Raw genomic sequence first — 14,523 nt, 5'->3', positions numbered from 1 at the left:
ATATTGCAGTTAGTGCAGTATGTTCGTTTTTCTTCTTTTGAAATGGAAAATGTATGTTTTGGCCTCCATGTCTCCACATCAGTCAGTGACCAAAAACTGAATTGTCAAGTCACCTTTATTGATATAGCGCCGCCGCTTTATACAATACAGATTGCTTCAAAGCAGCTTGACAGGGATAACAGGAAAATAATGATTCAATGATGCAAAGTTAAATTCTGCTGTAAAGCAACTCTAAAAAGAAAAGTGTGTCATTGTTCAATTCAAGTCAGTTCAATGACAGAAAAGTTCATCATTCAGCTACAAAGCAGCTGAACAGTCGTGTCGTCATCGAATTGTGACCTATAAGCAAAAATGTATTATGGATTAACCCCCAATTTCCACCAGATGCGTAACGGCTGCGTAACGGCTCCGCTGCGTGACAGCTCCTCTAATTTTAAAGCCCCTTTTGTCCAAGTAGCCTACTCAATAACTGGAATATCACTCAAACTCAATAAGTTCTCTTTAATAAACACTTTAGAGAAAAGCTGGAAGACATTTTACATTTAGTGCAACAAGAACAAGGGTTTGTGGGACAAATAATACAATTAATCTCACAAATATTCCACATATAAACAATAACTTGTCACCATGAAAAAAAATATATGCAATTAAAAATGTTACAGAATTATTAATATAGATAATTCAAGAAATTCTACTCCCATCAACAATCTTCAGAATGATAAGCAGCTTACGAATAACAAATAAAACAAAAAGACTTTTGCAATATCTTTTGTCACATGCTTATAAACCCTGAATATAAAATTCTCTGATTGTAGAAGACCATTTTTAAGGAATGATAAAAATCCAATATCTACTTTACAAACTCTCTCATGCCATTTCACAAACACACACTTGAGTCTCAATGTAACATAATACATTAATTCTAAATATCCACATTAAAAAGAAACACCTTGATCATTAAGACCTGAGATAAAAAGACCTGGTTCAGTGGCCAAACATGTAATATGGCTTTAGTTTAAGTTCAGAAACCTGTAACTGAGTACTTTTGTCAAGGGAATGATTCATATGACCCGTCCTACACTGCAGGCAGCCTAAAGTAGATCGGAGTGGCAGACCATAATGTTTGAAAGATTCTGGTGTCATGCTTTGGCAGTGGTGCTGTTGTAGACCATCTGTTGGTCTTCTTCACTGTAAGCCACTGGAGGACTGCTGGTGGCCACGCGCTGATGCTGATGGTTTTTTCTCCTGTTCTTGAGGAAGAAGTAACCCAGCACAGCCAGAACGGCCAAGATGCCCACGACCAACACCACAGCCAGCGCAACAGAAGCTTAGGGAAGAGAAAAGGCAATCCAGAACATGCACTGCGTGAACTCGTACATACTTCACACATAATTACTCAAGTTCTAAAAGTAACTAGAAAATAACTAACTAACTAACTAACTAACTAACTAAACAAACAAACAAACAGATAAATAAATAAATAAATAAATAAATAAATATAGTTGTGCTGCAAAACAAAAACAAATCTACCAAAAAAAAAAAAAAAACAATATTCTGTTTTGCTTCCTAGCAAAATATATTAATATCCTTAAAACAAGATACATTTACAAAATGAATGCAAGAAGCAAAATTGGGTAACGTTTTACTTGAAGGCTTGATGTATAATGCATTATAAAAGGTATTCATAACGTATGTTGTAATTCATTATATATTTTAATAAATATTTGTAACCAAAGTTAAAATGCATTATAATCTTTGCAGATTCATTGTCACATCTAAAATTTGTTATCAGTCTCATTTTAATGCATTATAATAATAATAATTCGTTACATTTATATAGCGCTTTTCTAGGTACTCAAAGCGCTTTCCATGAAAGGGGGAATCTCCTCAACCACCACCAATGTGCAGCATCCACCTGGATGATGCGACGGCAGCCATATTGCGCCAGAACGCCCACCACACACCAGCTTACTGGTGGAGAGGAGACAGTGATGAAGCCAATCAGTATATATATGGGGATGATTAGGAGGCCATGATGGACAGAGGCCAAGGGGCAAATTTGACCAGGATGCCGGGGTTACACCCCTACTCTTTTTCGAAGGACATCCTGGGATTTTTAATGACCACAGAGAGTCAGGACCTCGGTTTAATGCCTCATCCGAAGGACGGTGCTCTTTGAGACAATGAGACCTTTTTGTAGGCCATCCGTTGGGACTGAACCAGCTGTTATTAATTTGCACGGACAGGGGGCTGGATTGCTTTTTAATTACTAATAGTTTTAAGCTGTTGTCTTGGCTTTCCATGCCTTTTTGCACCTCCCTTTCTTCATGTGTTCAATACTTTTTCCCTGTGTCATTTTACATTATTACACATAACTTAATTTCTGAGCTTATTTGTTTTGGTTTCTTTGTATGTACTGATTCCTTGGGTTGTTATCAACATCTGGTGAGAATTTCATGTCAATAGCACCTTTGGAAATATATTTACTGAGAAAAATGGTGACGTGTTCAATACTTATTTCCCCCGCTGTATAGGAAAATATAAAGGAATATGTATGTAAATAAGATGATTAGATGTTACCTGACTGGCTTTCCCCTAGGTCCTCATCAACCCTTGCAAACATTCCTCTTGCAAACACTTCTTTTTCTACAAAGACAGACATCAGAAATATACATCAAATCCATACTTCAGCCATCATCACTACTATATTAGACGTGAGCACTCTTCATACCTGTGACACCTGAGCAGTTGCTCATGCATTTGTCTGTTGTTTCAAAGTTGTTCTCATTGCCATCACAGCCACCAAAGATGAAGTGATGACACTTTTTGTTGAGAGGGTCATAGTACCAGCGAGTAAAATGGGCTCGACATGGGCCCGTTTCAGGAGGATCTGTGCAGTGGGCTGTTCCATCACAATAGGAGAACAGGATTAGCAGAGAATGAAAGATTATGAAGAAATAAGCAATCCATTTCATGCACAAACTGTTGGTGGGATAACAAAAATATAAAACTAACTGTTGATAAATGAAAACATCTAAGATCGATAATAATGAAAAAATAAAGGCATCGTCCACCCAAAATTCCACTATGCAATAGCTCTCATATCTCATCAGCCCTTCCACATCATCAAAATGCTGTCATGAGTTGTGATGTGAGAGAATTAATAGCTTTGAGCATTCTTGACATCAAACTTTTGCGCAATGCATGTAAACTGAAGGCACTACTTCATAAAATAGGCAAATGTGGAGAGGAAAATTTGGTCCATTCAATCAAATTGCTCCAAAAGCCTTGCTGTATGGACTATCTTGTTTTATCTTTCTGTGTTTTTGCCTTTATTGCAGCTTGACAGTTTTTTTTTTATATATAGACAAGAATAGCCAGGAGATTCCACTAAATTTCTTCTTGTGATTTTTATAAAAGAAAAATCATAAAAGTTTCCAAATGACATGAGCGGGAGTTAATATGGTGGTTTAAATTTTGGAGTGAATTTTTCATTAAAGGTGCAATAGGTGATCTGGCAAATGCTAACTTTAGCCTGCTAGCATTGAAGCACACGATCCCGCCTTTACTGCAAATCGCCGTCCAAAGCCTTGTCTCCTCCAAAACACATGAACACACACAGACCAGAAGAGAGACGACCAGAGACAACGTTATTGGATTACATCATGTGTCATTCACCGGTGAGAAAACTTTACAGTTCAGTGAGTAACACAGTACCACAATAACGCTTGACTGCCATTCTCGCTCTGTCAGCATAGTATACGTGAAACACACTGATGACGTATGATGTCTGTGTGAACAGGCTGCGCAGTGGTGTGAAAACACACGTTGACTGACAGGGAACACGTTATTTCCTTCGGAACAAATGCAATGATTGTACGAACACTTTATGGTTATAAGTCTTCCACAGACGATATATATTTATAAAAAACACATTTAGACGCTTAACATAGTGATTGCTATCAGGATATGAGGAGACTTTCAACCAGCATAACAAAATGTTTCTGTAGAGAATCACCTATTGCACTTTTAATGACCTAATAAGGCTGCTGGTGTGTAAAGGCTGTGACAAGCCGAAGTCAAAGAACTAGTGGAGAGGAAAGCCGACTGTGTCGTCATCTCAGGTCAGCTGAGTCTGCGCTTCAACACACCGCAAAGACTACAGGCAACTGACAACTAGCATGTATTGTATGTAATGGAATAACTGTTTATATCAGCCGGTATCAATAGTCTACACTCTTCATTCAAAAAGAGAAACCCAAACTAGGACAACACAAACAAAGCAGCACTTGCTTACCATTTTGAATATCAATCATGCTAATCACCTTCTTCATCCCAGGCAGCTCATTTTATGAAAATATTTGCATATCGGAATGCTCAGGTAAAATGACGTAGAATTATAACAGCCTTCTGTCTGTGCCGTCTGCACAGCCATTCAGAGTTCTCTCTCTCACTGACACCGATTCAACAAGCTCAACTGGGCAAAACTAACCTGACAGACACTCATTGATGGCCCACCATTGGCTTGGTGTGTCACGGCAATACAATTACAATTTCTCAGCACTACATAAAACTCACCTTTTTTATTCACCCCAATCTTAAGAAGTCGACTCAGGCTTTTATTCACTAAAAAGTAAAAGAAGTAAATTTAGAAACGGAGTACATGTCATGAGGTGTGTGTGTGTGTGTGGTTATGGTGCCGAGTCTCACATTGCTCACAGTTGTTCTCATCAGAACCGTCGCTGCATTGCTGCAGTCCATCACACTCAAACTCTTTCTTCACACAGCAGCCGTTGGAGCATTTAAACTGCTCTTCTCCACATGAAGGAGAACAGTCTGTATCACACACAGACAAAAACACAGACTGAGACGAGCAACACACTCTGGGGGAAGTTTTTGGCAGAGGGGAGATCGAAAGCAAACATACCTTCCTTAGCCCCCATTCTCGTATCTCCACCAGGGATTTCTGCAGACAGACAACATTTGAGAAGACATTACTTTCTGATGGGCCATGAGAGATTGAAGATTTAATGAAAGGAAATGTCTTAGAGGATGAAAGGAATACACATGATAATCTAATGATTTATGTGAGGACAAATCCTAATGCCACACCATACAATGGCATTCAAGAAAAAGGTGTCCTTTCAACATTGTTGAAGCAGTTTGTCTATTCCAGACAGAAGATGCCCCTGAACACAAAGCGAGATCCATACTGATATTTTGTGTGGATGAACTTGCCAGGCCTGCAGAAGTCATAGACCCGTACCCCAACAGGGCCTATTTACCCAGCGTCAGTGCCTGACCTCACTGATGCGCTGGTGTAGAATGGAGGCAAATCTCTGCATCCATGTCTCAGCTTGGAAAGACCAAAAGAGTGTACAAAGTTTGAAATTTAAAAAATGTGAAAAATGCTTTGAGCGCTGTTGAGCGGAATCATAAACTCCTCTGATTGTCCATTGTACTCACGCGCTCATCAAATATGTCTGTGATTGGCTACACTGATCGCTTACACAGATACAGACGGGAGAGTTTGAAAGCAGGCGTCTATCAGCGGACCGGTCCACTGATAGACGGCTGCTTGTGCTTTCAAAAGCTCCCGCTCCCGTTTCTTAAAAAACTTGCAAACACTTCCGTGTGCTCTGGAACTCTCCTGTGCGTTGATCATTGTAGCCAATCACAGACATATCCAATGAGTGCTTGAGCACATTGGCAAGTCAGAGGTGTTTATTATTCTGCTCAACAGCACTCAAAGCATCACATTTTTTAAATTTCAGTACCGACTTGGTACTTTTGACAACACTAATTGTAACCCCAACATTTATCTGTGCACGCTGCACATTTTAAGGAGAACAGCTTGTTTTCTGTTGCTTTTGTAAGCCCTCGCTTTTGTAAGATGGCTCGCTGCTCCTTGGGAAAATTAACCATGGTTCCCTTTCGTCAGCAGGGAACTCCGACGCCTCGTCGGGGGAGTTCCCCTGACGAATTGGGATCACGCTAGGGAGACTGGTCCTTTTAGCTTCGGAGCCGACTGATTGTGTCCTCTCTGAGTGAATGAGCTTTAAGATTGTATCTATCTTACGCTCTACGAGTCTGCTGTTTCGGGAAGGGATCTCTCTGTGTTGGTGAGACGGCGTTTCAGCGACCGCGCGATTTCCTGTCTGCCGGCTGCATCTACACGCTGTTAATTCAAAAGCTGTTTTCACAGCTGGTAAACGGTTGAGTGCGCACAGCGGGCTTGCAGTTTCCCCGCTGTGTTGCCGCGTTGGGTCCCTGTGTGCTTCAGCACAATAAGGAGAGTACTTTCTTCCTGAAAGAGCAATACGAGTGAAGATCGCGTCCTTTTCAGGATGACGTTTCACTCGTGTGTTTCTGGATGCGATCGTTTCCTGTCCTCATTTGAAGGCCACGATCGCTGTTTCACATGCCTAATCAGTGTGTTGAAGCTGCGTTCGTGGGTGGTTCATGTTCTCTCATGAGTGCATGACCACGTCGGCACGTTGTTCGTCTCTCCTTTTTCATAAGGGCTTGAGCCGCTCAGCGTGCCGTGTGCTGTCGAGCTGCCGATTGACAGCGCGGGTTGTTCAGCGGCCATTCGGCGCTCAAGATACGCGGTCAAGATCAAGACTCGCGTGCCTCTAGGAGGTGAGTCCCTTTGCTTATTTCCCGATCTAGTTTCTCTTCTGGTGCACCAGAAGAGGGCTACTTTGGCGAATAACTTTGGTGATCTGAGGGTTACAGTGAGCACGAACCACTCACTCCTCTAGCGCATCGCAAACATGCTGAGACGGTGTTCGTGGGTGGTTTGTGCTGTCTACATGAGAGCATGACCACGTCAGCACGTTGTTCGTCCTGCCTGAGGGCTTGAACGCTCAGCGTGCCGTGTCAGAGGCGATGGCCGCGTTCACTGTCTTGCATGCCTGGTTGACGGCCATGATCGCTGTTTCACATGCCTAATCAGTGTGTTGAGACTGCGTTCGTGGGTGGTTCATGTTCTCTCATGAGTGCATGACCACGTCGGCGCGTTGTTCGTCTCCCCTTTCTCGTAAAGGCTTGAGCCGCTCAGCGTGCCATGTGCCGTCAAGGCTTTGAATGGGATTCTGGTCCTTCTCATGAGGGACCTAGCATTTCATTCGGGGCTCCGGGGGAGGACAGATGTCGATTGCTACATCGGAGAGAGGGCTGTTATACTCTGAAAATGTAGATGATGCTGAGTTCCCACTATAATGGTGTGGTCTCATGCTGATTCGGGTTCAGACTTGACAGCCACACTTCCTGGGCTTTTCAAAAATGCCTGGATGCGTGTGAAAAACTTTGGTAGTATGGAAGCATTTTGGTGCCAATATGGCAAGCCAAACATGCCTAAATCTGCAGAAGTTTTTCCTCTCTCACTACCCCTGCACATTCAGTGCACGTGGGTAGTTCTGATTCAGGGTGGAGCTGCGCTTAGTGACTGACCGTGATTAGTCACAGCGCTGGCCCTCGGTCAGACGATGTCCACTCTGGTGGTCCAGAAGCACCTCAAAACCAGCCCGCTCGGAGTTCGTTTCCCCCCAGCAAAGGGAAGGGAAACGACCCTGAGAGGAGGGACCCAGAGTATGTGATGTCTGCTCTTCAGGAGTGCGTGTCATCACCACTCCTTCCCAGAGAATTTCATTTCTGTTCCGCCGCTGGTCATCCAGTCAGCGGTACCCAAAGTTTGAGCAGTCCACTTCCTCTGAGTCACTCACGGGCCCCAGCGCTCAGATGACAGTGAGGGCTACGGCCTGGTCACTCTCGTCTCTCGCTGGGCGAGGAGGCGGAAACCAGGACTCGATGCCCCCGGGCCTCGCTCCTCGTTTCCCCTCACGGTCGAGGCTGGCAGACCAGTAAGACCAGTCTCCTCCATCCGAGAGGGTCAGAATGGCAGTGCGCGCCGCCCCCGAACGGCGCCACTCCTGTTCCCCTCTCCCCAGCTCCCAGATAGCAGTGGTGCCACCCCGGTCACGTCACTCCTGTCTGCCGCTGGGTGGGAAGGCACGGGGACCAGCAGCCGCCCTTGGGCCTCGCTCCTCGTCTCTTCCCCTTCCCTCGCCAGGCGACAGCCCGCAGCAGAACACTCTCGGGTCTTCTCTACCATCTGTCCCCCGGTGGAAGCAGGTAGGCATTGTCCAAGTACACACCCAGACCCCGCTCTCGGCCACTACAATGTCACCGGAGCCGTGTCCCTGCCTTCCACCTCGCTGCGGGTGGGCTCGTTGTGGCGGTTTCTCGGAGCCTGGCTAGCGCTCCTGAGGCCGTCGCGCTGGCTCATCCGCACCATCCGGCTCGGCTATGCAATTCAGTTTGCACGCCGGCCTCCCAAGTTCAGGGGCATGCTCCTGTCTTGCGGAAAGAGATCGACGCCCTGCTGGCGAAGGACGCGATCAAGCCGGTCCCTCCAGCCGATATGAGGTCAGGGTTCTACAGCCCTTACTTCATTGTACCCAAGAAAGGCGGTGGGTTACGGCCAATCCTGGATCTGCGAGTATTGAATCGGGCCCTGCACAAGCTCCCGTTCAAGATGCTCACGCAGAAACGCATTTTCGAATGCATCCGTCCCCGGGATTGGTTTGCAGTGATCGACCTGAAGGACGCGTACTTTCATGTCTCAATTCTTCCCAGACACAGACCATTTCTACGGTTTGCTTTCGAGGGTCGAGCATATCAGTACAAGGTCCTACCCTTCGGGCTGGCCCTGTCACCCCGTGTCTTCACGAAAGTCGCGGAGGCGGCCATTGTTCCCATGAGAGAACAAGGCGTTCGCATCCTCAACTATCTCGACGACTGGCTCATTCTGGCGCACTCGCGAGATGTGTTGTGGAATCACAGGGACATGGTGCTTCGGCACCTCAGTCAGTTGGGGCTTCAGGTTAACTGGAACAAGAGCAAACTCTGCCCCGTGCAGAGGATCTCTTATCTCGGTATGGAACTGGACTCGCTGGACAGCACTGCGACCGTTGCATACATCAACCGACAAGGTGGTCTACGCTCCCGTCGCATGTCGCGACTCGCCTCTCTCCTCCTCCTATGGAGCGAAGGCTGTCTCCCTCCACCCTCAAAGTGTATGTTGCCGCAATAGCCGCACATCACGATGTAGTTGAAGCTAAGTCCGTGGGGAAGCACGACCTGGTCATCAGATTCCTCAAGGGTGCTAGGAGGCTAAATCCACCTCGCGATTTGCACCCTGTACCCTCTTGGGACTTAACTTTAGTGCTTAGAGCGCTCCAAAGTCCTCCTTTTGAGCCTTTGCCGACAGTAGAGCTTAATTTGCTGTCCATTAAGACAGCGCTCCTGTTAGCATTGGCTTCCTTTAAGAGGGTAGGGGATCTGCAGGCATTTTCGGTCGACGAATCGTGCCTAGAGTTCGGGCCTGGCCTTTCTCATGTTATATTGAGACCCCGGCTCGGATATGTGCCCAAGGTTCCTACCACTCCCTTCGCGGACCAGGTAGTGAGCCTGCAAGTCCTGCCCCAGGAGGAGGCAGACCTAGCCCTAGCTTTTCTCTGTCCCGTCCGGGCCCTCCGGATTTATATAGACAGCTAGGTTTTACAGCAATTAGTACAGCCAGTAATTAGAGGGAATAGGTGTGTCGGCTTGCGACGCCATTCCGTGAGTGGATACGTGCGTCTTTTTGCTCCGTTGGTTACCCAGCAAACGGCTAACCTCGTGAGTTCCTCCATCACCCCCTCCGGTGCCAGGCGTTGCGGACCGCCGGCACCAGGTCTGCTACCTTCAGTAAGGAGTTGCTAGTAGTCTGGGTGTCTTTCCAGTGGTCCTTGCGGCGACACATGATTGCCACGTGCAGTTCAGCCGTGTCTTCCCCTTGACAGACTCATTCTGTCGTCCTTGTTGAGTACGCTCCTCACTCCTCCGGACTGGGACTACCTTCAAGGACTGCCATATGTTTCACTACCCTACATGGTTAGTACATGTGTGTATTTGAGGGCCTTCCTCTAGGCTGCCTCAGCTTCCGCAGCGTTCCCCCCCCCTTATTATTTTCCTTGGGGTCGGGCACGCTTTCCCAGTGTTATCCAATGTCCACTGATTGGGTCTTGCGGAACAGCAGTGTGATTCCCTAGCTAGCTCCTGCAAAATTTCCGGAAACTGCTGCAGGGTAGTTTAGCTGGGCGCTGGAAGGGGCCAGCACCATGGCGTTTTGGTAGGGATCCCAATTCGTCAGGGGAGAGGCGTCGGAGTTCCCTGCTGACGAAAGGGAACGTCTCGGTTACGTATGGTAACCCTCAGGGAACGGAGACGCCTCGTCCCGTCGCCATGTTGCTGTACCTTCGCGGAGGACTGGACACCGTTCGGCTTCTCAGCGAAAAGCACTATGCATGCGTTGCTTCCGCCTTTTTATACCCGCGCTGGTAGGCGGGCTGCGGAATGCAAATCCTGCATGCCAATTTTCATTGGCTTGTTTTAATTCACTCGTAGGCAATTGGTCTCCCTAGCGTGATCCCAATTCATCAGGGGAGCTCCCCCGACGAGGCGTCTCCGTTCCCTGGACTCAGGGAACGAGGGTTACCATACGTAACCGAGACGTTTTGTGATCGATTACGGTTTGTATTACCTTAGTTTTCTGACAAATATCACAAATAAATGGTGGATAACATAATATATATAATGTGTAAGAAAAAAAATCAAGCATTAAAACATTGTAGTACACCCCAAAAACAAAATCAAGACTTAGTAAAAGGGCATAATAGGACCCCTTTAAATGTCCTAAGAGAGGGCAATTGTCATTATCATCCAATGTCCAGGTTTACCACAGTAGTGTAGAAAAAAACTAAAAGAACTTTAGAGAAATTAACAATGTTAATCAGCTTCTACTGCTTGCTACTCTGAAGCAGCCCCTCTCCTCGTCATTAAACCAGAACTATTACACTTACGTAAATCTAGGACACGACACAGAATAAGTGAATATGTGCCTGTAACTTTTTCAAGTTACATGACTGGAAGATTGGACTTATGTTGACTGATATCCATTATAGAATGGACTTAAGAAGGTTTAAATTTGTATTAGATTGTATTATAAGAATGTTCCCACAGCCCTATGTTCCCACAAATGGCCTACCCCTGACCCCACCCCTAAACCTACCCGTAACTTGGGTTTAGACAATGTTCCCACAAATGGTCTACTCCTGACCCCACCCCTAAACCTACCCGTAACTGGGGTTTAGACAAATCGTAAAAAAAAAAATTCTTAGAAATGTGGGAACATAGGGCAGTGGGAACATAGGGCTGACCCCATAAGGATAGGTTTAAGATCTGCGGATCCTACCTCCTTACGTTCATCACTTGGAAATCTAAGGTGAAATACATTGTATTTTATAGGCATTTAGTGGGCAGTACTTATATCTCATAAGCCCAATACAATGCATGCCTGCCTTAGTTGGACTTGATGACTGCAGCCACCAACAACACGTTCTCAGTAAAGAATCCAGTTGTAGATACATCCAAGTCTCCTGGTCTTCACTTCTGAGATTTCCAACAAGAAATTAACATAAACCTAACAACATTTCCCACATCACACAACACATCCATCCCGGATGGCGCCATTATTGCGGAGACGAGACGGAGCGCTAGCCCTTGATACCGACAATCTCCTCAGCTTCTGGAATCACTCAACATATATCAACCAACTGGTAATTATACTTGAATGTGTATGCGATGTGAGTTTATTGTAGCGGGGGCAATGCGTACGTTGAGTTTGAATGAACAAGTGCTATGGGTCTCATGTGCACCCGGACCATAGCGGTAACAGAGGAGAGGCAAATTAAAGTGTGTGTGTGTGTGTGTGTGTGTGTGTGTGTGTGTGTGTGTGTGTGTGTGTGTGTGTGTGTGTGTGTGTGTGTGTGTGTGTGTGTGTGTGTGTGTGTCATCAACTGGGGTTCAGTTTCTTTTTGCATGGTTTTTGAGGTATCAGATTTGAGGTACCCATCCACTTTGGTAGAGATGGATTATTTTTCTAAAAATCTCTTATATACATTTGGGACGGCATGAAAACGAATAAATTATGAGAAAATGTTCATGTTGGGGTGATGGATCTCTTTAACTGTGCAAGACACAAGCATCAGTGAGGTAAGGCTCGGAGGTTGCCGCTCCTCTAATTCATCACAAAGGTGTTCTAGAAGGCTTCAGTTAAGGGGCCAGTCAAATAAACTATTTCTTTATGAACCCACTTTGTGCACAGGGGTAATATCACTTTGGAACAGAAAAGGACCTGGAGCAAACAAAGTTGCAAGCATAGAATTCTCTAAAATGTCTGCATGGCCATATAGAGTAGCTGAACCAAAACCCACCCTCATTTTGCACTCATATTCTGTAATACTCTGTTAACACCAAAGGGGATGTTTTTTTTTATTTTATTTTTTTATTTGTGGCAGCTCTTAAAATTAAATATTCTGCAGGTTTAAAGTCATGCTGTATGGGAATCAGACATAATTAAATTAAATTGTATTTCTGTCCAACCTGAACCACTGATGCCACATTTGATTTAAGAACTGCAGAGTTAAAGATAATCAGTCCCACTTTATATTTGATGTCTTTAACTACTATGTACTAATATTTAAGTTAATAATTTGATACAATGCACTTATTGTGTACATACATGTTTTATTATTATAATTACCTGCATTACAGCTGTAATTCATTTCTGTAAGTACATCTATAATTACACTTCCCTTACCTTTTAACCCACCCTTAAACCTAACCATACCACCAATCCTGTCCTAAACTTACCCATAGCCCACCTTAATAAAAGCAAGATTTTTATAATACAACATAAACACAATAAGTACATTGTACTTATTTTTTTATGCAAGTACATAGTAGTTAAAGACACAAAGGTCAAGTGTGACCAGATAATTAAACAACACCATTTCATTATTTTTTTTTAGAAGAGTTGAAAAGTAGAATGGACTTTGATGATGCTTTTATTATAATATGACAGTTAATGGGTCTATTAACTGTCATTGTGAAGTAAATAACCAAGTGAAGATTCTTCAAATTTCTCTTTAGTGTTTCCATTGGAGATAAAAAACAGAATACTGCTTTTAAGCACAAATAAATAAGGACAGTTTTCATATTTAGGTATTCCTATAAACCAATAGAGCAACACTGCCACAATACAATGAGATGTGCATTACCTTTTATGTTTTTACAGGCATTTAAACACTCCTCTTCAGAGAGATAGTTGTTGTTATTTGCCTTACACCCTCCAAAGACGAACTGCTCACACTTGCTGGATGCACCGTTGTAATGCCAACGAGGGAAAGCACCTTTGCAGGGTCCCACCTTTTTAGGGGTCAAACAGTTACCTAGTGGTAAATGGAATAGAACAGAGTCATGACATAAGAAAAGCAGAAACAAACTAGATTTGTAATTTTCCTGAATAGCTGTTGGTGGCCACTGGCCCAATTCAAAACCCTCCATGGACGGTTTATTTTACGTTCATGGGCGGCATTTTATTTTGTGAATCAAATGTATGTTTAAATTCAGTTGGTTTACACCTCCTTATTGCCCACATTATGAACAGTGTTACAGACTCATTTACACCTTTCATTAACAAATCTCTTTGGGGATAGTACTTTAAGCTGGATTTATTTGACAGCTTTTATACCTTCAGGTGTGGAAACTGAAAAATTTTCCTCATTTTAAAACAAACTGAGGCATATTTAAAAATGCTTTCTGTAATTTCTTGCATTTTTTTCTTTACAAACCCATCAGGTAAGGATTTTAATAAAGATTAGAAATTAATAAATGTTGAAAAAAGTTCAAAACCAAAATGAAGTAATCAATGAAATATGATAAATAAAAACATTGTTGATTAACTTGGTTGAGCAGATCACAGCATCAAAGTGTGTTGTCTTTATCACAGAGCATGAGCAGAATAAAAAAAATAAAAATAAAAAAATCTTCAACAGCACTTGAATGACCTCGTAGAGTAATACAGTATACGATTATTTGCAGGGTACATCACATGTAATTACATTGCAAATGCATTTTCGTTATCTGCATTCAGCTTTTACATTTACATCTTCCATAAATGTGGCCATAATCTTACCATTTTATCATCTTGACATCATGCCATATAATAAAAAGACACAAGAACTAAAGACGTTTTATCTTATTGACATCCAACCTGCAACACTGATGCCATATTTGTTTTGAGAACTACAACAGACATGAAGAAAAACTAACTCCAATCTGTTCCTCACACAAAGACTTTAAGGCCCGGTTTCACAGACAGGGCTTAGACTAAGCCAGGATTAGACCATAGATCAATTAGGACATTTAAGTCATTTTTATAAACATGCTTAGAAAAAAACATTACCGATGTGCATCTTAAAACTAAAAAGGCACTGATATATTTTTAAGATCAGTCACTGCAAGTTTATTTCAGTGGAAACAGCTCAGACTTACATTTTAGTCTAGGACTAGTCTTAAGCCCTGTCTGTGAAACCAGGGGTAAAAGTTGTATTGGCCTACTGTGTGTGCATAATT

At 43.6% G+C, this 14,523-nt stretch overlaps 1 protein-coding gene across 2 annotated transcripts in view; it reads right to left on the bottom strand.

Moving 5' to 3' along the window:
- Window positions 1-482: 482 nt before the first annotated feature.
- The window catches only part of spint1b (serine peptidase inhibitor, Kunitz type 1 b), a 30,135-nt gene continuing 16,094 nt past the window's right edge, over window positions 483-14,523 (bottom strand). For both annotated transcript variants that reach the window (XM_084433057.1, XM_084433058.1), the window contains 7 exons: window positions 13,167-13,337; window positions 4,928-4,966; window positions 4,711-4,836; window positions 4,579-4,626; window positions 2,732-2,902; window positions 2,581-2,646; window positions 483-1,327 (listed from right to left, as the gene is read on the bottom strand). In XM_084433057.1, coding sequence (XP_084289183.1) covers window positions 1,140-1,327; window positions 2,581-2,646; window positions 2,732-2,902; window positions 4,579-4,626; window positions 4,711-4,836; window positions 4,928-4,966; window positions 13,167-13,337 — 809 coding nt within the window. In that variant the 3' untranslated portion in view covers window positions 483-1,139. The remainder of the gene's footprint in view (window positions 1,328-2,580; window positions 2,647-2,731; window positions 2,903-4,578; window positions 4,627-4,710; window positions 4,837-4,927; window positions 4,967-13,166; window positions 13,338-14,523) is intronic.

Source organism: Rutilus rutilus (genome assembly GCF_951802725.1).
Source record: "Rutilus rutilus genome assembly, chromosome: 15".
NCBI classification, from domain to species: domain Eukaryota; kingdom Metazoa; phylum Chordata; class Actinopteri; order Cypriniformes; family Leuciscidae; genus Rutilus; species Rutilus rutilus.
Note: the sequence above shows the minus strand (reverse complement) of the source record. Positions and strands in the feature narration are given on the sequence as shown.